This window comes from Suncus etruscus, chromosome 1 (assembly GCF_024139225.1).
Source record: "Suncus etruscus isolate mSunEtr1 chromosome 1, mSunEtr1.pri.cur, whole genome shotgun sequence".
In the NCBI taxonomy this organism is placed as follows: Eukaryota; Metazoa; Chordata; class Mammalia; order Eulipotyphla; family Soricidae; genus Suncus; species Suncus etruscus.
Genome location: NC_064848.1, coordinates 207,143,598 through 207,163,049, shown reverse-complemented (window position 1 = coordinate 207,163,049; position 19,452 = coordinate 207,143,598). Strand labels below are relative to the sequence as shown.

General features: G+C 59.2%; 1 protein-coding gene across 2 annotated transcripts in view; it reads right to left on the bottom strand.

The window, feature by feature from the left end:
- RPTOR (regulatory associated protein of MTOR complex 1) overlaps window positions 1-19,452 on the bottom strand; it is a 59,179-nt gene that overhangs the window by 8,509 nt on the left and 31,218 nt on the right. For both annotated transcript variants that reach the window (XM_049776134.1, XM_049776133.1), the window contains exons 6-17: window positions 16,291-16,466; window positions 12,271-12,330; window positions 7,415-7,515; window positions 7,053-7,197; window positions 5,478-5,553; window positions 4,137-4,238; window positions 3,696-3,779; window positions 2,804-2,914; window positions 2,342-2,416; window positions 1,388-1,453; window positions 1,116-1,307; window positions 95-235 (exon numbers count right to left, since the gene is read on the bottom strand). In XM_049776134.1, the coding sequence (XP_049632091.1) occupies window positions 95-235; window positions 1,116-1,307; window positions 1,388-1,453; window positions 2,342-2,416; window positions 2,804-2,914; window positions 3,696-3,779; window positions 4,137-4,238; window positions 5,478-5,553; window positions 7,053-7,197; window positions 7,415-7,515; window positions 12,271-12,330; window positions 16,291-16,466 (1,329 nt within the window). The remainder of the gene's footprint in view (window positions 1-94; window positions 236-1,115; window positions 1,308-1,387; window positions 1,454-2,341; window positions 2,417-2,803; window positions 2,915-3,695; window positions 3,780-4,136; window positions 4,239-5,477; window positions 5,554-7,052; window positions 7,198-7,414; window positions 7,516-12,270; window positions 12,331-16,290; window positions 16,467-19,452) is intronic.

The window sequence follows — 19,452 nt, the reverse complement described above, 5'->3', positions numbered from 1 at the left end:
GTGTGTGTGAGACTTGGGGCTGCTGGTGGGCAGGGCCTGAGTTGAGCTGGGACACAGCTGGGCTGGGCAAATGGTGAGCCGCCCCTGGCCGCACCTTCCGCACCACGGGGCTCCCATCGTTGATGAGCTGGGCCAGCATCATGGCCACGTTGTGATCGATGGTGGTGGAATGGTCCGTCCTCTCTGCAGAGTTGCCCACAAATGTCCCCAGGGCGAAGACAGCAGCACAGCGCACCTTGGGGGGCAAGGGGACCCTGAGCTCATCCAGGGGAAACAGGACCCCCAGACTGTCATTCAGGAGACACAGGGGACCCTGATATCATTGTCCAGGGGACCCTTAGATTTTCCAGGGCTCCAGGTGGGAGCTGTGCAGTTCTGACTCGCACAGAGGGGCCTCAGGGCCTGGCTCCAGGCACAGAGGTATGAGAAATGCATCTGGCTGCCAGAGCCAGGGCAAGGGCCAGGGGGAACTGTGAGAGCCCCAGGGATCCCACCCTATGGGGGTTCAGGAGGAGGAAGCAACTACTTGTGTTGCATGCCCACCTGTTTGCAGGCAGTGGACAAGAGGGGACGTATGGGGCGCCTGGTGGTCATACTCGTGACCCAGGACGAGAGAGGGTAGAGGGGGTGGGGGTGCCAGAAGCCCCTCAGGATCATGGTTAAGCTAGGAAGGGCAGGTATCCTACACTGGGGGCACCCCAGCGGGCACTGAAGGTGTGAGGAGACCCCAGTAACAGGGAGGGTCCAATGCCAACTGGGCACATAGGCCACAGTGGGCCTGAGTCCAGGGTGGCCACAACCAGGGACCCCACCCACCCACAGAAGCACCCTACAATGCTTCCTACTTCCAGCGCTCGAATCTGGCCCTTCCATACACCCATCTGCAGAGTGCTCTGTTTGGGTTCCTTTAGCTGTGGCTGTGTCACACCCACAGTACTGCAGGGACCGTCCCTCCTCCTAGACACTGGCCCCTCAGTAAACCCACCCAGGCCTTGGCCCTCTGGTCTGTCCCCAACGAGCTGTGCCCATTGTCGGGGGTCCAGAGACCCTGAGATGCCCCCAAAGGCTCCAGGATGTGAGGGGGTTCTCCCTTGGCCCCCCAAACCACTGCTCACCTCAGGGATGGGGTCAGAAAGGAGGTTGCAGAGCTTCTCATGGGCACTGTCCCGAACCCCACACCACCGTGCTGAGTCAAAGTTCTGCCAGGTGCGCCCGAGGCAGATGGCAACCCACTGGCGCAACAGTGGGTGCGGGTCGCTGAGCTGCTCCAGGCAGATGGCCACCAGGTTCCCCTGCAGACATGCCTCCTACAAAACCCACCCCAACAGGGCTCAGGAGGGCTGCCTCAGCCATGCCCCAGACCCATTGGGCACTGCGCTGAGCTCACCTGCCCCGTGTTGTAGCTGTTGACGATGACGGCGAGGATGAAGGCGGTCATGGTGCGGTGCTCTGCCTGCAACAGCACAGGAGGGGCGGGCAGGGGTCTGGGTCACTGAGGGGGCAGGGCAGCGGAGAGTCGAGGAGCACCATTAAGGGTCAGGCCAGGGAGAGTCCCGGGCCACTCTGAGATGGTCAGGGCAGGGGAGAGGTCCAAGGTTGATCGTGTGAAAACACCACACCAAGGCTCTGGGGATAATCCTGAGTTTCCTGCTGACTCACAATCTACCTTCTCGTCATGCTCACTAGGTTGAGAGGAGAGTGCTCCCAGGGTTGGTGGTCTCGGGGAGACCAGAGTGGGGCTCCCAGGGAGGGCAGGGCTGTGGATGGGCTGTGCTCCCCGCCCCAACAGGCCATCTCTGTTCCTCCTGGTGAGCCTCATCCACCTTCTCTATTGTCATCTGGGGGGTGGAGGCTCAGATGTAGGTGGCACTTTTGTTGGCCCTGACCACAGGAGACATGAAAACCCCTCCCGACCCTCCTCTGTGTCTGGTGCCACCTGCGGCTGTGTGCCCAGGCCCTTGGGCCTCATCTGGAATCGCTGGGCTGGTCTACACAGGCGGCTCTGACATGCCTGTGGATGGGGCACTGGGAGGACTGTATCACCTCATGAGGGCCTGCAGCCCTGAGGTGAGGGGTGACAGTGGAAGCACAGCAGGCTTGCTGCTCACTTGGCTAATGTCCTGGAAATGATGCTTTTGCATGAATGTCCCACAGTTCCCTCCCCTCTCCCATCCTGTTAGGTTCTGGAACCTTCTGCTGCCACAGTGGCAAGTGCTAGGTCATGGGCACTGCCCGCCAGATCCAGGCTCATCCTCAGAGATGTGCCAGGACCTGCCAGGAAAGAGCTGGGGCATGGGCTGGGGGACAACTGGAGGGGGTGGTTGCCTTCATAGAGACTCACCGGCATGTAGGGGTCGGCCAGCACAGACAGGAAGTATTTATGGCCACTGTCCTTGACCAGGTCGGCCTGGCAGGACTGTGGAGACAGACACGAGTGGGTGAGAGGCTGGCCCCCCTCCCGCTCTGCCCAGACACGAATCTCTGGCCCCTCAAGCCTCAACTGGGAAGCACCCACCTTGCTGGGCCCCATTTCTGTGGTGCCCAGCCCTGCCCAAGCCTGGACTGAATTGAACTGTCACACTTCAGGACAGCCACCCTTCCAGGCTTGCACCTGGGATGGCCTGAGCTGGGAGGCATCTCCTGAGGGTCTGACAGGGGAATAGTGGGGAGGGAGGTGAAGAGCAGATCTGGAGGGCAGGAACGGGCCATGGGTGACCTTGAACAAGGCCTGCAGACCACGGGGTGGGGAGGGGGCTGCGCCAGGACATTCCACCCACACTACCCAGGTGCGAACGGGACTCACACTGTCTACAGCAAGGATCTTGGCCCAGATAAATACGAGCAGTGGCCTCAGCTCTCGGGCTGAACTCTGTAGAAGCTTCAGCACGTAGGGGAAGATGCCAACCGACAGGGCCTATATGAAACGGCGCATGGTCAGAGGCTCCCCACAGTCCTGGGACCCTGTGTGAGCCCAGGACGAGCTGGGGTCCCTCTCCACTAGCTTCTGCAGCAACTGGCTGAGCATGCTGGGAGATGCGGCCTCAGTGACGCATCTGTGACCGACTGGGTGGCCAGAAAAACTATCTGAGTCCAAAGGCCTCAGGCCCATGGCCAGAGCTGCCCTCACTGGCATCTGGTAGGCACCCTCCAGGGCAGAGGGGAGACCAAAGCAAGGTCTTGGGTCAGAAGGGCAACAGTTCAGCACACTCCGTGGTGACAGTCCATTGTGGGCAGCAGCAACCAATCAGTGTGAGATGCAGCGTTTCGGGCCTACAAGCACTGGAGTCCATGTCCTGGCCCTTGCTTGCCAGCAACAAAGCCTGAGCTCAGGTCTTGAGTCCCATGCAGGGGGGTACTGTCCCCTCAGCCCCCCATATTGACACCAACTCTGATACCAGCCTCTCCTACTACAGGGTGGGTCCCAGGGACGCTGCCCTCCTACTCCTCCAGCTGACAGGAGTGGCTGCTGACACTCGGGATAGGGATATACACAGGTGTGGGAGTGAGGCCCCAGCCTCCTGCTCTGCCTAGGACACTGTGCTGGTTGCTCTGACCCTCTTCCTGGCACCCCCTTGCTGTCCTTGGTAGCTTCTGCTTCTCTGTAGCACGAGTGGTTGGGCCGTGTCTGAGCATGGCCTGGAAGTGGTGGGAAGGGCAGGGGGCACGAAGGGCGGGCAGGGCAGGGGGCCACGTACCAGGCTCACAGCCCAAGGGCCCAGGTCCAGGAAGCGGCCCAGCAGGTCCAGGGCGCGAAGACGGTGCACCTGGCTGAGCAGCACCTGTGAACAGAGACGGCAGAGGGACTGTGCGGTATGGCTGTGCCCAGATGTACCCATGAGTGCCAGCACATGGGCCAGTGCATCAGCACAAGTTCCTGGGCACGTGGGCCCACAGACACCTGAACCCCTCCAGGGACGCCGAATGTCTGTGTTCGGGTCCCAAGAACGAGAGGCTGGACACCCTTGGCCACTGAGCCTGGCCAACATCTGACCTGGGGAATAGGGTCAGGGTGAGCCTGTGGGGGTTAGGGTGGCCCTGGGGCTGTCAGGGTGAGCTGTGGGGAGTCAGGGTGACAATGTGGAGTTGGACTGGGTGACTCTGACTTTGGTGACCTGAGACCCCTCCTGGCCAATTACCTGCAGGACAATAGGCAGCTGCTCGGGGGGGCTCCTGTTCTCCACGCCCATGGTCAGCCACACCTGGAATGCTGTCAGCTGCTCAGCGAAGAAAGGGCTGTGCTGTGGGACAGATTCAGGGAGTCAGGCTTCCCACTTGCACCCAGTGACTTCCTAGGGCCGTGGGTGGGCAGTGGCAAAGCGGCAGAGGCAGGTGCTGCATGGCTGGGACGAAAGGGGGTAAGAGGGCTGGGCAGAGCAAAGCCAGACAGGGATAGACTGGACACAGTCACACATGGTCATAGATGGTCAGACACGTTATCACACGGACACAGCCTCACACAGTCACAGCCACAAGCCGCATACGGCCTCACACGCTCATGCAGTCACAGACCACACATTCTCACAGTCAGATGCTGGTCACTGCAGGAATCCAGACCACCACTGGTCTCGGTGTACCATGGGGCGTTTGGTCCGAGGCTGCCCACAGATGCCGCCAGCCAGCACACCCGGGCACCCAGCATGGGGCAGCAGGCCTAGGGATGTGGCCCCGTCCAGCTCTACCTCATGACTCCCGCACAGCACTTAGGGACATGCAAGGGACCGCCCCCTCCTAAGGGTTCCTGACTGCCTCTCAGTGTGAATCTGGGCCGGGAAGGACTTGGTGCCATGTGGCTTTTCTGCCCTCACAGGCACGTCCAGGGGCGCTGGGTGGCCTGCAGAGGGCGTGAGGGTCCTGCATAGCTGGACCTGATTCCTGGTTCCTGAGCTTGGGCCCCTTCGCAGCAAGGCTGAGGCGAGGGCGGGCGCCTCACACACCTTCCTCGAGAAATGCAGCATGATGCAGGGGGAGGAACAGGAGGGAGCCAGGGGCCTCGGGTAAGCGCGGCTGACTCATCTGAGACAAGCGTCACTCGGACACAGTCAGAGAGTCACACAGTCACACACAGTCACAGTTACACAGACACGCAGAGACAGAGTGTCACACAGAGACAGTCACAGTAACACAGGCCCACATAGTCACACAGATGTGCAGAGCCACAGAGCCACACAGAGATAGCCGCACAGAGACAGCCACAGCCACTCAGAGATACAGAAACACAGTAACAGAGACAGTCACACAAAGACAGTCACAGATACAGACACAAATGTGTAGACATGCCCTGTATGTACTTGGATAACACAAACACATGTATGCACCGATCCTTATGTCACTTCCCCACCACCCACAGGGAAAAGCCTGGTGGGTGGAGAAGCAGTGGGGTGGGAGAGAGTGGCAGGGGAGGGAGGGAGGACAGGGCAGGGCAGAGGAGGGAGGACAGAGGAGCAGGGCAGGGGTCCCCTCCCGTAGGTAGGACTCACCCGGAAGGCCGTGCCCTCCTCAATGATGGTGGGCAGCTGCGACAGGCAGATGTCCACCGCCAGGTCCCAGGCCTGCCTAGATACACAGGCCAGCAACACTGTGAGGGTGTGTGTACCCGGCCCACCATGAGCCCCTCAGCTCCCTCTGGGCCGGGCAGCCTCAGACCCTCCTGGCAGTGCTGGTAGAGGGAAAGGGGGGCTCCTCGGGGTACAGCAGACCCCACTCAGCTCAGTTAACAGGTATGGGGCCTGTGTGTATGTCAGGACAGAGGGACCCCAGGACAGAGGTGGGGACTAGGGGCACTGTGGGGTGTGGGAGATGCATGCCCAGGCCCCAGGAGCTATGTGGGGGGCTAAGTCACTGTGAGGGGCTGGTGGCCAGATAGTGAGGAGAGGGGAGCAGACACCTCAGTGCAGTGCGGAGTCAATGAGAAGGCCCTAGGGCTGCTCAGGACTAAACAGAAGCTGCTTGGAGGCTGCCGGAACCTGGGCCAAGGAAGGGGTTGGGTCCTGCCGACTCCCTGGGGCCGAACGCTGCAGTGGTGGCACTGTGATGGCTCTACCCTACAGGTCCTGGTCTGTCCCCCCGCTGCTGCTCTCTGTAGCCCCCAAGGCTGTGCCACCCCTCCCAATGGGTTTCAGACACCCAGGCTGAGGTCCAGTGGCAGGTGTGGGATGTGCTGAGTGGCTCTGGACCCCACACCCCCAGAAATCTCTGCATTCCCGTCTGTGACCGAAGGACCATCCAGAGAAGGTTGGGCTTCCACCAGCACCCCTTCTCTCCCATGTGAAAACCTGAGAGGGCTTCACAGAAAGAACCAGACTGAGGGTCACAGTTTTGAGTCCAGGTTATCGCCACTGGGTGACAGCCACTTCTGTGCCTTGCAAGAGTGTGTGTGCAGCTGAGAGCGTGTGAGCCTGGATGTACGTGTAAGACTGTGTGTGTGTCTGAGAAAGTCTGTGTGTACGAGTGGTGGGGACAGGGCAGGGGCTCCCTGATGTTGCTGTTGCCCTGGAGCAGGGACAGTGCAGCTGGCCCCACTGCCCAGGAGCTGACTCTGGCCGTGTGTCCCCTCCTGAGCTGGTCCTGGAGCCTTGTGAGGGCCGAGGTGCTGGAGATGCCTTTTCCACTTTAAAAGCCACCCTAAAACCCCGCCCTTCCCCACACAAGCCCTGGGCCGAATTCTGGGGGCACCTTCCCAGGTGCTGTGTGGCCTCTGGAGACCTCTGGGCTACTCCAGGGACCAGCACCTCCTTCCTCTGCCCTGAGGCCGGCAGCAGTAGCTTCAATGCTGAGTCACGGGGCCCAGAGGCCACTCACAGGCCCATCACCTGCTGAGTCAGCACCGGGGGCGGGCCGGTCCTGGCGAGGCAGCCCTGACTGACCAGACTGTTGTCCACACCCACAGGCTTACTTGTTTCCCTCAGGAGGGACAGTGACGACCCCCACCCTGGGAGGACAGTGTGAACCCCCGTCGACCCAGCTTTGACAGCACAGATCCGGATCCAAGACCCAGGGTGGGTGTTGGGGGCTCGCAGCCCGCCCCCCAGGTCCCCTGCCCCCAAAGTGCTCACCACATGGCATGCATGTAGGTGGGGGGCAGGCGTGGGCTGCTGACTGGGGTGCAGCTGTAGGACCTCATGATGCGCTCGGCCAGCAGAAAGTTTCGGAACAGGCTGGCCACCAGTAGGTCCTGCCTGAAGAGCTTCTGGAAGAGATCTGGGGGGATAGGGGGACCCATGTCCAGGCACAGACACGTCACCTCATGCTAGACCATGTCCGCTATAGACAAAAGCCCGTGGGGTCTGTGGCACATGGAGGGTTTGAGGGGTGGTGAAGCTTGGGGCTAGGACCACACCCAGGGTGCAGAGGCCAAGCTCCCCAACCCTGCCATTCTGGGACAGATGGTCAGACGGGCCCTAACACCCCGGCTCACCGCGTGGCAGGACATTCCAGGCGATGGTGTCAGTAATGGCTGTAAAGATCCAGTTCAGTTCACCCAGTGGTGTCCTCCTGTCGTTCAGCCTCCCAGGGATCCTGTGGGGGAACGGGAGTCCTCAGAAGATGTGGAAGCAGGGAACTGACCACTCCCAGGGGTCCAGACGCTCTGTGGACACTGCCCATGGCCCCTCAGCACACGTGTACCCCCTCTGAGCCACGAGCTTGACTATCCATGTCCCCAGGGGCTTTCTGAGGCCTTGGCACTGGGGTGGGGGCAGGAAGCAAATGCCAGGCAGAGAACCCTCTTCCCACTCGATGTCCCCAGGAACCTTCCTGGGAGGGTACCCAGATATCAGACCGCAGCATTGAGGGGCCGACTTGTCTGGTCCCTTTTTTTTTCTCCTTCTCTCCTTCCTTCCTTCCTTCCTTCCTTCCTTCCTTCCTTCCGTCCTACCTTCCTTCCTTCCTTCCTTCCTTCCTTCCTTCCTTCCTTCCTTCCTTCTTCCCCCCCCCCCTCTTTTTTTTTTTTTTTTTTTTTGGTTTTTGGGCCACACATGGTGGTGCTCAGGGGTTTCTCCTGGCTCCTTGCTCAAAAATCACTCCCGGCAGGAGGCTCAGGGGACCACATGGGATGCCAGGAATAAAACCCAGGTCCATCCTGGGTCAGCAGCATGCAAGGCCCGAAACATTTCTTTTCTTTTTGGCCACTCCTGACAGTGTTCAGGGGTTACCCTGACTCTGTGCAGGTTTGGGAGACCCTACGGGACACCAGAGATCGAACCCGGGCCGGCCATGGAAAGCTGTGCTATTGCTTAGGCCCAGGGAAATGTGCTTTCTGCCCAGAGTGACTCACTGGGCCCAGATCAGGATACATTTACTTTCAAACCTCCAACTCCTTTTTTTTTTTCTTTATTTCGGATTTTGGGCCACACCCGGCATTGCTCAGGGGTTACTCCTGGCTGTCTGCTCAGAAATAGCTCCTGACATGCACGGGGGACCCTATGGGACACTGGGATTCGAACCGACCACCTTGGGTCCTGGATCGGCTGCTTGCAAGGCAAACGCCGCTGTGCTATCTCTCCGGGCCCCAAACCTCCAACTCTTTCGAAGTTCAATGTTGAGCTGTCCTGGCTCCTGACCACACCGGGCCCCCTGGCCTGCAGACCAGACGCCTTTACTATGCCACGTCTGTTGCTCCATGCAGGTGCGCCTGGGGTTTCCATCCCACCCACCCTACTCCCTGATGTCTGTCCAGCTCATCCATTGCCACTGGTAATCCCCATACCACCCTGACCTACATCCAATTAGGACCCTATGGGCTTTAAGCCCAATAGGCAAGGGAGACAGGAAGTTGAGTGGGCCACAGAGAGTGAGGATGCATGGCTTGAAACCCCACGTTACCACTGCACCACAGACTGAGACACTGGATGGAACCAAAGTCCCTCTGCTAAGGGGACATGGACATGAGAAGGCAGGATGGGGTGGCGTCCCTCAGGGCCATGACCCAACAGCACCAGGCATGGTGAGATGGGTCAGAGCACTGGAATGAGGCGGGTCCGGGCATGCAGGGAGGAGGCCACCAGAAACAGCAGCTGGAGAAAGGTCCGAGTCACAAGCCCTGACAGTGAGACTTCCAGAACCTTCCCAGCACCATGGGGAGGGAACTGGTCCTGCCCAGAAAAGGCAATCAAACAGCCATGGCACTGGAGATGAGTCCCTGCTTCTCCTTCTCCATCCCACTGTGCCAGCATGGCAGGGTCACCGACTGTGGAGCTGCAGGGTGGAGTCCCTTCTGCAGCCTGCAGCTCCCAGGAACAGGCTCCAGTCAGCCCTGATCCCACACGCAGGGAAAGCAGTGAATTTTCTGGGTGGTATGTGCAGGGGTATGATCCAGGGACATGCCCCTTAGAGGAAGTATCAGGGATGCATGTGCCCTCACTCAGGAGAGGCCTCGTCCCTGGGGCTGCCAGGCAATGAGAGCCGCAGGGAGGGGCGGCCAGAGTCGAATTCTTCCCCCAGGGACTGCGGTTTCCAGCGCCCCAGGAAATGAATCTGAGCTCAGCTCATTATAAGGCTTCCTGCAGGGGCTGATGGTCCGATGTCCTGGTGGGGCCTGGCGCTGCTTCCCAGAGCTCCTTGTGGGTCTCCGCGGGAAACCCCTGAGCCAGGTTCTCGGAGAAGCTGCTACAAAGCCTGACTGCGTGTTTGGGAAATAGGGAGCGGAACATCGGGGAGACGCAGAGAGGCTCTGAGCCAGGGTGAATCTGGGCACAGGCCTGCAAGGCCCCTGTCTGGCATAAGCTGCCTGGCTTTCAGCCCTGTGCCCCTAGATTGAGGGGGTGCAGCCAGACACCCTTTTCTGTTCACTCTCAGAAGGTGTAATTTAAGGCCTTGTGGACCATGTGGAAGGCATGGGCAGTGGGCTGGGGTGCTCTGCAGGTGGAGGATGAGGTCAGAGGTACAGTGGTGGGTGAGATGGAGCACAGGTGGGTTGTAGAGATGATGTGTGGGGGACAGGAGTGAGGTGAGTACAGGGGATTGGCTCTGCTGACTGGGTTGCTCTTGCACTTCAGACTCCTCACGCTGACCTAGTCTCCGAGCCTGACAGACTCCAGATGTGCTCCTGTGTGGTTCCGCCCGTCCCCTGGGGTCTCCCATGCCAGTGGGTGGCACTGCCTCACCTGGCCAGCACAGGGCACCCCACACTAGCCCTTGATGTGCTTCCCCAGATGCCCACAGAGCCCCTGCCCCACACTGGCTAAACAGGTGCCTCAGTGTCTCTTCCATGCACCTGCCAGGCAGGGCTGAGGCTTCAGGGAGAAGTGAGTCGAAGCAAGAGCCGGTGCTCATGTCTGGGGTCAGAACCCAGGTCTCCCTCCACTCTGCCACCTGCTCCCAGACACAGGCCACCCAGGGCCTTCCATGAAGGGTGGTGGAGCCTCAGCCCAGCCCTGGCCCAGATACAGGCTCTGTCCCGACAGCACGCCCTCAGGCCTGAGACATCTGGCCAGGATCACTGGTCCTGAGCACTGAGACATCTGGCCTGGAGCACAGGTCTTGAGAACTGAGACATGAGGCTAGGAGCACAGCTTGGGAAGAAAAAGCAGTGCTTTTATGTTTTTTTTTTGTTGTTGTTGTTTTTCGGCCACACCTGATCACGCTCAGAGGTTACTGCTGGCTATGCACTCAGAAATCGCTCCTGGCTTGGGGGACCATATGGGACGCTGGGGGCACAGCCATCCTAGGCTAGCACATGCAAGGCAGACCCCTTACCGCTTGGCCCCAGCAGTGCTTTTTTTTGGAAGAAAGAGGCCAGCTGCCCAACTGGAGGACATGAAGAAGGAGCAGTTTCGGAGCACCGAGAGAGCCAGCAGCCAACAGGCCAGCTCCATGACACCGAATCCCAGGGTCTCACCGGGGACCTCATATTTCTACACGTGGTTAAGTGTTTCATTACTGTGTTTCAGGCTGAAAAATGGGCCTTAATTTCCGGGCATGGATCTTCCTGCCACTCTCGGTGGGGCCCGCAGCGGCGGCCACACACCCATTCATCAGCCGCGGCGTGTGGGTAATTGGAACACGGGGGCTCGGGAAGGCTGCAGTGAGTTACCGAGGATGCAGCAGCTTAATTAGAAAACAAATTCCTTCCCTGGCTCTAAAGACGGCTAAATAATTACAGTCTGCACGTCAGAGGCTGCCCTGCTGGGCTGTGTGTGTGTGTGTGTGGGGTGGTGGCGTGTGGCTGGGAGCTGCATCCCAATCCCCAATTCCTGCAGCGGGGTGACCTCCACAGCCCCAGCCACAGAGAGCAGGAAAAGGCATGGACCTCATCCTTCTCCGAATGCCACTAAGCTGAAGGACACCAATATCCCCAAGGGCGGGACTGACTGCTCCCCACGTTTGCCTTACTGCAAACACCATTCTGGGGTGCAGGAATCTGTTGATGTATGGTAGTTGGACTTGGACATATCCCTTGGATAACCGCCATGGTAATGACAGTTGAACCTGGACACACCCCCTCAATGCGGCCCTTTGTCATGCTGGGTATAAAAGGAAAAACTTACACCTTTATGGGGGGTGGGGCAGATAGTGGCCAGAGCAGCCTTGCTGGAGAGATGCTGCCTGCTTTGTATCTATTCCTTTCTTTTTTGTACCAGGGTTTTACCTGGCAACCTCTCGCCAGTGAATTTCCATTAATCTCTCCCCTTCTCTCAGAAAAGCCCCCCCCCCCCCAGGTGGCAAGCCTCATTGGTTTCTCTTTCTCTCTTCTCTCAGTCCTGAGCATGCTGTTGCTACAGGAATTCAGGAGTTGGTGTTAGTCAGAATTGGGCTGGGCTCACACTTCACTGTAAATCCCACCCAGGACAACACTGGGCTGTGGGGAGAGGGTAGGGTCAGGCAGGCAGAGGGGGGACCCAGAGGGATTGGGGTGTGCCACATCAGCATCTGTGTTGGAGGGGCTCTTGTGAGGGCACAGTCCCAGCTCCAAGCTCTCATGCCCTGGAACATTCATCAGTTTCTCAGTGGACACAGTCCCCCTGGCCACAGTCCAGGGAAAGGCATAGAGACCTCTCGAGGTGGTTGGCCCATGCATGGCAGGGTGCACACCCATTTGGGCCACTCCCCCTTGGTCTCATAGATCTGCACCCCTCAAAGTTGGTGGGTGTTGGGATACCTGGACACAGAAAGGTGCATCTATTGGGTGAAACTACCAGACTGAGGCAGGACTCAGCCATAGGCCCCATTACCCAGCCTGTGTGCATCTGGCCAGTTGGGCCTACACAGGGGAGAGGCTCCGGCCCCGGCCATGGAGGGACTAATGGGCCCAGGAGAGGCAAGTGGGATACTCACTTCTCGATGAGGTCCAGGGTCACGCCGGGCACCAGGCTCACACACTTCTGCATACAGAACCTGTGGAGGGAACAAAGCGGGTCAGACAAGAGTGGCTGGGGCAGGGTAGGGTGGGGGGTCGGACCTGGCAGTGGGTGGCCGAGAGAGGCATCAGGCAGGACAGGAGCTACTTCTTCCCTGCTATAAGCATGGAGCATCTAGATCGGGGTGGAAGGATAAATATGCTGGGACGAGTGATGGAATGAGGGAGACCGTCCCCAGCAGCAGTGCCGGCCAGTCACATGAGGAGTCAGGAGGGACAGGCTCGAGAGAAAGGAGAGACACAAGTTGGCCAGCCTACTTTCTCCCCATTCCCCAGAGCACCTTTCCCCCCTCAGAGTGTGGTGCCAGGCCAGTGCTTACTTCTCACTGGCTGTCCAGGCTGGATGGTTCCAGGACAAGGAAAGCCCAAAGCTGAGCACACCTGGGGTGCCCATGGGCCAGACCTTTAGAGGATACGGCACGTCAGAAATGGTTCAGGGGCCAGAGAGATAGCACAGCAATAGGGTGTTTGTCTTGCATGAAGCTGACCCAGGACGGACGGTGGTTTGAATCCTGGCATCCCATATGGTCCCCCGTGCCTGCCAGGAGTGATTTCTGAGCACAAAGCCAGAAGTAGTAATTCCTGATCACTGCTTGGTGTGGCCCAAAACAGAAAACAACAACAAAAAACAAACAAACAAACAAAAAAACGGAAAAAAATACATTATTCAAACAACCCATCCCAGGGCAGACACACAGATGGATAGTTGGAAGGTCAGCAAACCTAGTCCGGGCAAAGACCCAAGAATCCGGCCAAATACCCCATGAGAATTGGCAGACGACAAATACTCATGTTAGATGGGACCCGGGAGCTGAGCACTATGAGGATCTTAGGGGTTCACAGAAGCAGGATGAACTTCTGTGCAGCCCACCCTGTTCCCATCTCTGCTGAGGCCCCAGTGCCTACATCAGAACCAACCCCCCACTCCTCTATAATGTGCAATCAGGTGCTTTCTCAGCTCTCATGTCTGGGACATGGACTACTTTTCATCTGTGCCCAGTGGAACACGTATGAGGCCCAGAGAGGACACCACTCCTGCCAGTCTTCTGACAGCCTGTCTTCTTTGGACTCTCAACCTCCCTAGCATCCCACAGAGTCCCATGAATCACCACTAGGAGTGATCCCTGAGTACCACCGGATGTGGCCCTCCTGCCACAGCGCTAACCACTCACACTGTGGCCGTATCGGGGCCAACCCTGTGATGCTCCTCCAGAAGAGGAAGGGGTGAGGTAACAGCCGGTGGTGAGTGGGGAAGACAAGATGTGAGGCAAGACGATGTGTCCCGGCAGGTCCCCTTGCCCGGGAACGCGGAGCTTCTCCTGGCTGTGGGGCCAGAAATCTGGCTCACAGACACAGCTGCAGGTGCTGAGGGCGTGGTCCATGGCCCAGGGAAATGAATGCCAGGCTCAGGCAACCAGGGATCCCGAGAGGCACCTCAGCCCGTTGGTGAGTATGGCATGGCCCTTGCCTCTGGAGGGACAGCAGCAGTGCCACGCACCCAACGTGGACACGCTTGCGCCTCACAGGACAAAGCCAGCGTTCATGTCCCAGGCCGGAAGTGACCGCATGCCCCATGGTAGAAATAAGCACTGAGGGATCCAGCCGGGAGGGGGCCAGGCCGGGGCTCTCCGAGCCTCTTTGACGCCCCACCTGCCTGCTGAGATGGGCCAGAGCAATTTTCACCTGCCTCTAAGAATAGGGCCCTGGTGGCAGATGATGGTGTGAAGGCGGGGGTGGGGGTGGGGGCTGGGTTGCCTGTGTGGGCCAGCGGAAGTGCAGGGCCCAGGCTTTGCAGGCAGGTGACGAGCTAAAGGAACCCAACTCCCATCGCAGTATGACAAGGCACCAACTCTGAGCATGTCACCCCAGGGAGGGTCTTAGCCTGCGCCGGGTCTAGGCCGAACAGACGGACAGACACAACCAGAGCTGCTCCCTTAGGTGGAAGAAAATGCCACAGGCTGGACCCTGAAAGGAAGAGTTGGTGGGGACTCCCTGCAGTCCTGGGGCTACCAGATGGCATTGCATAGGATTATGGCAAAGGGCACTGGAGGGCTTATCTAACAGTGACCCCAACACACTGCTTCAGATACTTAGCAAAGCACTTAAGTGACAAACCAAGAGGATATATGGAGAGACTAAAGATGAGCATGAAGGAGCCTCGGTCTGTCGCCAGTCCCACAGGAATGACCTCCACGAAGAGGGAAGAGGGGAGCCCCAGTGCCGCTGGGCGAGGGTCCACAGCAAGAATTCATAAAAGATTAGAAGGATCCTCATGGAAGAAATATAATAACAGGACAATAGAGAGAGCAAATGCAGAGATTAAATGTCTGTGGTTTCTGGAATCTTCTCCATGGAGGACCTCCCCTGAGGAAACTTGTACAGTCTCCTCTGCGTGTTGTTTCTCGGCTAAGAGCAAGTGCAGTGTCTCCCTAGAGGAACCTTCTCTTCTGAGGGTCTTCACTGAAGAGCCTTCCACCTGGTATCTCCTCTGGGGAACCTTCTACCCAGTGTCCCCTCTGAGGAAGCGTCTCTTGAGTGTCTCCTCTGAGGGTCTTTCTACTCAGTGTCTCCTCTGAGGAAGCTCCCACTCCGTGTCTCTTCTGAGGAAACCTCTCTCTCAGCATCTCCTCCAGGAGGCGCTTTAGAAAGTTTTGGGTCCCGTGAGCCTTCTCTGAGGGGTCTCTCACACCCTCTCTGAGGAAGTGTCTGTGTCACCCTCCGAAGTGTTCGCTACTGTCATTCCCCCCCCCCAGCTCTTCTTAGCCACACGTGGACATTCCTCTCTTGCCGCCTCGTTTCCTGGCTCCTCTGCTGCTTTCTGTCCATCTGTATCTCAGTGTTGGGCTCCAGCCACTTTCTCGCTGGGGTCACACCCTCTGTCACTAACCCAAGCGGAACAGTGTTCCTCCCAATGGGCCTACTTGGTGATACCTGTTTCCCAGGTTCCCCATTGCTAGGCCCTTCTCCAATTCCCTGCTGTGCTCAGTGCTCGGTGATGGCCCTGCCCCAAACGCAGCCACACAGCGGGGCTGTCCCTTCAGGGCCACCAGTTCCTTGGTACCACCCCAGGGTAGGTGAGAACTGCTCTGCTACTGTGGGGCCAGTGACACAGGAGAGGCATCTTCCAGTGGGCCAGCGACAGGGCTGACTTTGGGGACCAGCCAAAGGTGTGCCTGGTGCCCAATGTGACTGGCACCTCCTGGGATCCAGGGTAGGGGACAGAGCAAGGAGCAGCAGGCAGGGTTCCCGTGACCACAGCCCACAGTCCTGCGAGGGGACCCACAGGTTGCAGGGGCATGCTGGGCGGTCTTGGGCTGTGGGGTGTGTGGGGCTGACCCAGCCCACCAGGCCCTCACCACGCCACGGAGTGGCTACATGTAGCTGTGGGCAGAGCAGAAAATGGAAAGGCAGAAAAGATGGGGATGGGGTGGGTATGGGGCTGGATCTGGAGGCAGGAAGCCCTAACACCATGGCGAAGGATGCCATGTCCCTGCCCCCCCATCATCAAGAGGGGATCCCCTCCTGCCCAGGAAGGTCCCACATCTCACTTGTGCCATTGTGAGCGGGGAGGAAGGCCTGTCCTCTAGTTTTTTGCTCAGGGACCTTCCTCACCCTCACTGTTACCCCAAAGCCCTCCTGCTTGAGCAAAGACAAGGGGAGAAGCCTGGAGGGATAGCATGGAGGTAAGGTGTTTGCCTTGCATGCAGAAGGCGGGGATTCAAATTCTGGCATCTCATATGGTCCCCCGTGCCTGCCAGGAGTGATTTCTGAGCATAGAACCAGAACTAACCCCTGAGCGCTGCCGGGTAGGACTCAAAAACCAAAGAAAGAAAGAAAAAAAAAAGACAAGGGGAGGGCGGCCCTGAAAACGCCACCGAACAGGAGGACAGAGGGCATGGGGGCGCCAGGGACTCAGGGTGCAGGGCAGGCGCACTCACCAGCGCAGGGCGATCTTGATGGGGGTGGTGAGGCAGGAGGTGAAGAGGTCAGCCGGGAGGTCAGGGATCATGGGCAGCAGCTCGTTGGCCTCGCAGGCGGCCAGCTGAATGCAGTTCTTCATGGAGGGCGGCAGGGGCATCTGTGCCAGCGGGTGGTTGGGGTTGATGGCTGCCACCTGCCGGAGGGCACACAGCAGGGTTGGGGGGCGGCCACAGGGACATGACGTGCCCCCCCAGCAAGTCCATTTCCCCCGGTTGGAAACATGGAGGGCTCCTGCCCTGAGCTTGGACCTTGCTGCTGTATCCTTGGACCTCGAGTTCTGACCAGCACGTGGCCACGCCATGCGTGCAGTGCTCAGGAGTGAGGTGGCCACGAGCAGAAAAAGCCGCTCTCCCTGGAGCACCCTCAATTATGATGGCCCTCAGTGAGGGAGTGTGGGGTGGGGACCCTCAGGGCCTGCCCAGGTCTGAATCTCAATGGGGGGGGCTGTGCTTGCTTCCATCTAGCAGTGCTGAGAGGAGCATGGGCTGGGGAGCAAATTCAGCCTATGAGTCACTGAAGGAAGGAGGACACATTGAAAGGGCTCCTCTCCCTGCCTGAGGGACCTGGCGCCCCCACACCTCCCCTCCTCCCCTTGGCAATGCAGGGTGGGGGCAGGTGGGCCCAATATTTTCTGCCCCATTTCCAGGAATGACGCCTGCACACGACTCAGACTCACGAGTGAGTCTCTCCAGGAGCTTTAAGGAGGGAGTCCCCGAGGGCTCCCCGGAAGCAGCAGGCGTGTGGGAGGCTGCTCTCCGACAGCAGCACCTGAGCCAGGGCGATGAGTCAGCAGGAACATGGCCGGTCTCTGAAGGCTCCCCACTCTTGGCTGCTTGCTCCCCTACCAGCTCCCACCCCCACTGTCACACTGTCAGAAAGCAGAGCTGGGTCTGGGCAACAGCATGGGGGGGAAAGGCATTTGCCTAGCACATCCCATAGGGTCCCCCGGCATCCCGTAAGGTCCCGAGCCTGCCAGGAGCGATTTCTGAGTGTAAAGCCAGGAGTAATCCCTGAGCACTGCTGGGTGTGACCCCCCCAAAAAAAAAGGGCAACAGAAGCAAAGAGAAAGCCACCTGTCCCAGGGCAGCCCCCACCCCTACCCCCGTTTGAGTCCCTACAGGGGCCTGCTGGAGAGCCCGTGGCTTGCCAAGCCCCTCCTGAGCGGCCACTCCCAGCAGGAACAGGGCGCCTGCCCCCCCCCCCCAATCTGCCCTTTTCCCACCTAATGGGAAGTGGATTTGGCACTGTGAGCACTGAGGCAGGCAAGCCGGGGGCAGGGATGGGGACTCAAGATGGTGAGGGAGGAGTCATGTAGGGATCTGGTGAGAGTCGCCACGATGACACACCGGGACAGAGCTGAGGGCCAATGCTGCAGGAGCCACTGGGCCCAGCTGGAAGGCCAATACACAGCCCGGGAAGGTGGCAGAGAGGGGGCCCCAGGAAAAGGCAGGACCTGCTGGCTGGTCCCTCTGTGTTCTGGAGCCAGAGCTGCAAGGGTCAGAGCCAGGGGGAGACATTTGTGCCAGAAAGAGCCTTCATAGAGCCTGGGGGTGTCAGGACCCTTTTCCTCAGATGCCCAGCCCCGATTCTGCTTCTCCCATGGCCAGAAAGGGGCTATGGGAGGGCCTCCCGTAGTCTGCAGGTCAGCCAGCCCGTAAGGGCATCTTCCCACAGGGATGCCTGAGAGTGGCACCAGTGGCAGAGGACCTGGCAGGAGGGACATGGTGCCCTCCTACTCCTGCAGGAAGCAGAAGCCCCCATCTGTGAGTGAGCCCTAGGTGCGGCCCAAGGCGTGGCCTGTCCCTGCATCACCACAGGACATGGGACTCTCTAATGCATCCTTCCCACTTGCGGGTGTGAGCAGGATTCTCAGCTGGTACCCGGAGTGGGGAGTGAGTGCCTGGGTTGGAGGAGGGGTCACATGGGCTCAGACACACAGGGTCTCATAGGGGTGCTCCCCTTCCCCTTCCTGAGCACCAGTGAGTGGGGAACCAGGTCTTCCAAGTTGCCAATATTTTCAGGACTCATGGAGGGGCCGGGCCCTCTTTGCGGTTCTGTTCTCTCCCACGGGTATGGTTCCGGGGTTGGGTTTTGGAGGATGGGGGGGGGCCCGCTGGTGGACGCCTGGACCTTGGCTGGGAGCCAGTGTCCTGCTATGTGGAGTCACGTTGCCCTGCGACTGGGCCTTGGCTTCGCTGTCTCTCCCGTCTCCTCCTTGTGCTCCCCAATCAGTGCTCACCTGCCCCCGCCCTCCACCCCAGCTGCTGGTCCTACGCCGCTATGGGTCTGGATTCCCTGGGCCCAGGAAGAGCTCAGCCCCTGCAACCTGCGGCACTTCGTGCCTGCTCTGAGAGACACCTGGTGCCCACATGGTCGCAGGCTGAGGACGGTCCCTCTGGCCACAGTCCCCCTTGGCTGCTTCAGCAGCATCCAGGCCTTGGGGTGCTGAGAACTGTCCCTAGACAGCTCCGTGCTGGAATGACCTTCTGGCTCCGGCCCAGAGTCTGTACTCCAAATTCTTGTGGAGCCTCTGGGAAAGGACCAAGCTGTGTGCCTGCAACCCGAACACTGGCACAAATGACAGTTGTATGCTCAGACCCGGGCTGGCTCTTGTGTTCTCTATAGAGAGGGTTCCCTGGCCACCTTCGCCCTGTCCCCACATGGTTCCTCAGCCTGCATGTGGGGCTCCCCATGCTTCAGTTACAGACAAGACGGGCCATGTGGGACTCTGAGCTATGGCAACTCACAGTATAGGACCGACCAGTAGGAAGCGTGACTTCCCGCATCCCACAGGATGTGCTGTCGTTTCCAACAGAAGACACGTCCAGTGGTGGGCGCTGGAGTCTGAGGCACCTATTTATTTTGCTTGGTTTTGGGGCCACACCCAGCGGTGCTCAGGGGTTGCTTCTGGCTCTGCACCGAAGAATCACTCCTGGCAATGCTCAGCAGACTATGGGATGCTGGGGACTGAACCCAGGTCAGCTGGGTCCAAGGCAAATGCCCTCACTGCTGTCACGATGGCCCCTTCGAGTGTCCAGACGGCCACCAACCCCGCCCATCTCCTCTGCTCAGGAAAGGCCACTTATTGTGAGGGGACTCACGGGGGTTTATGTGGCATC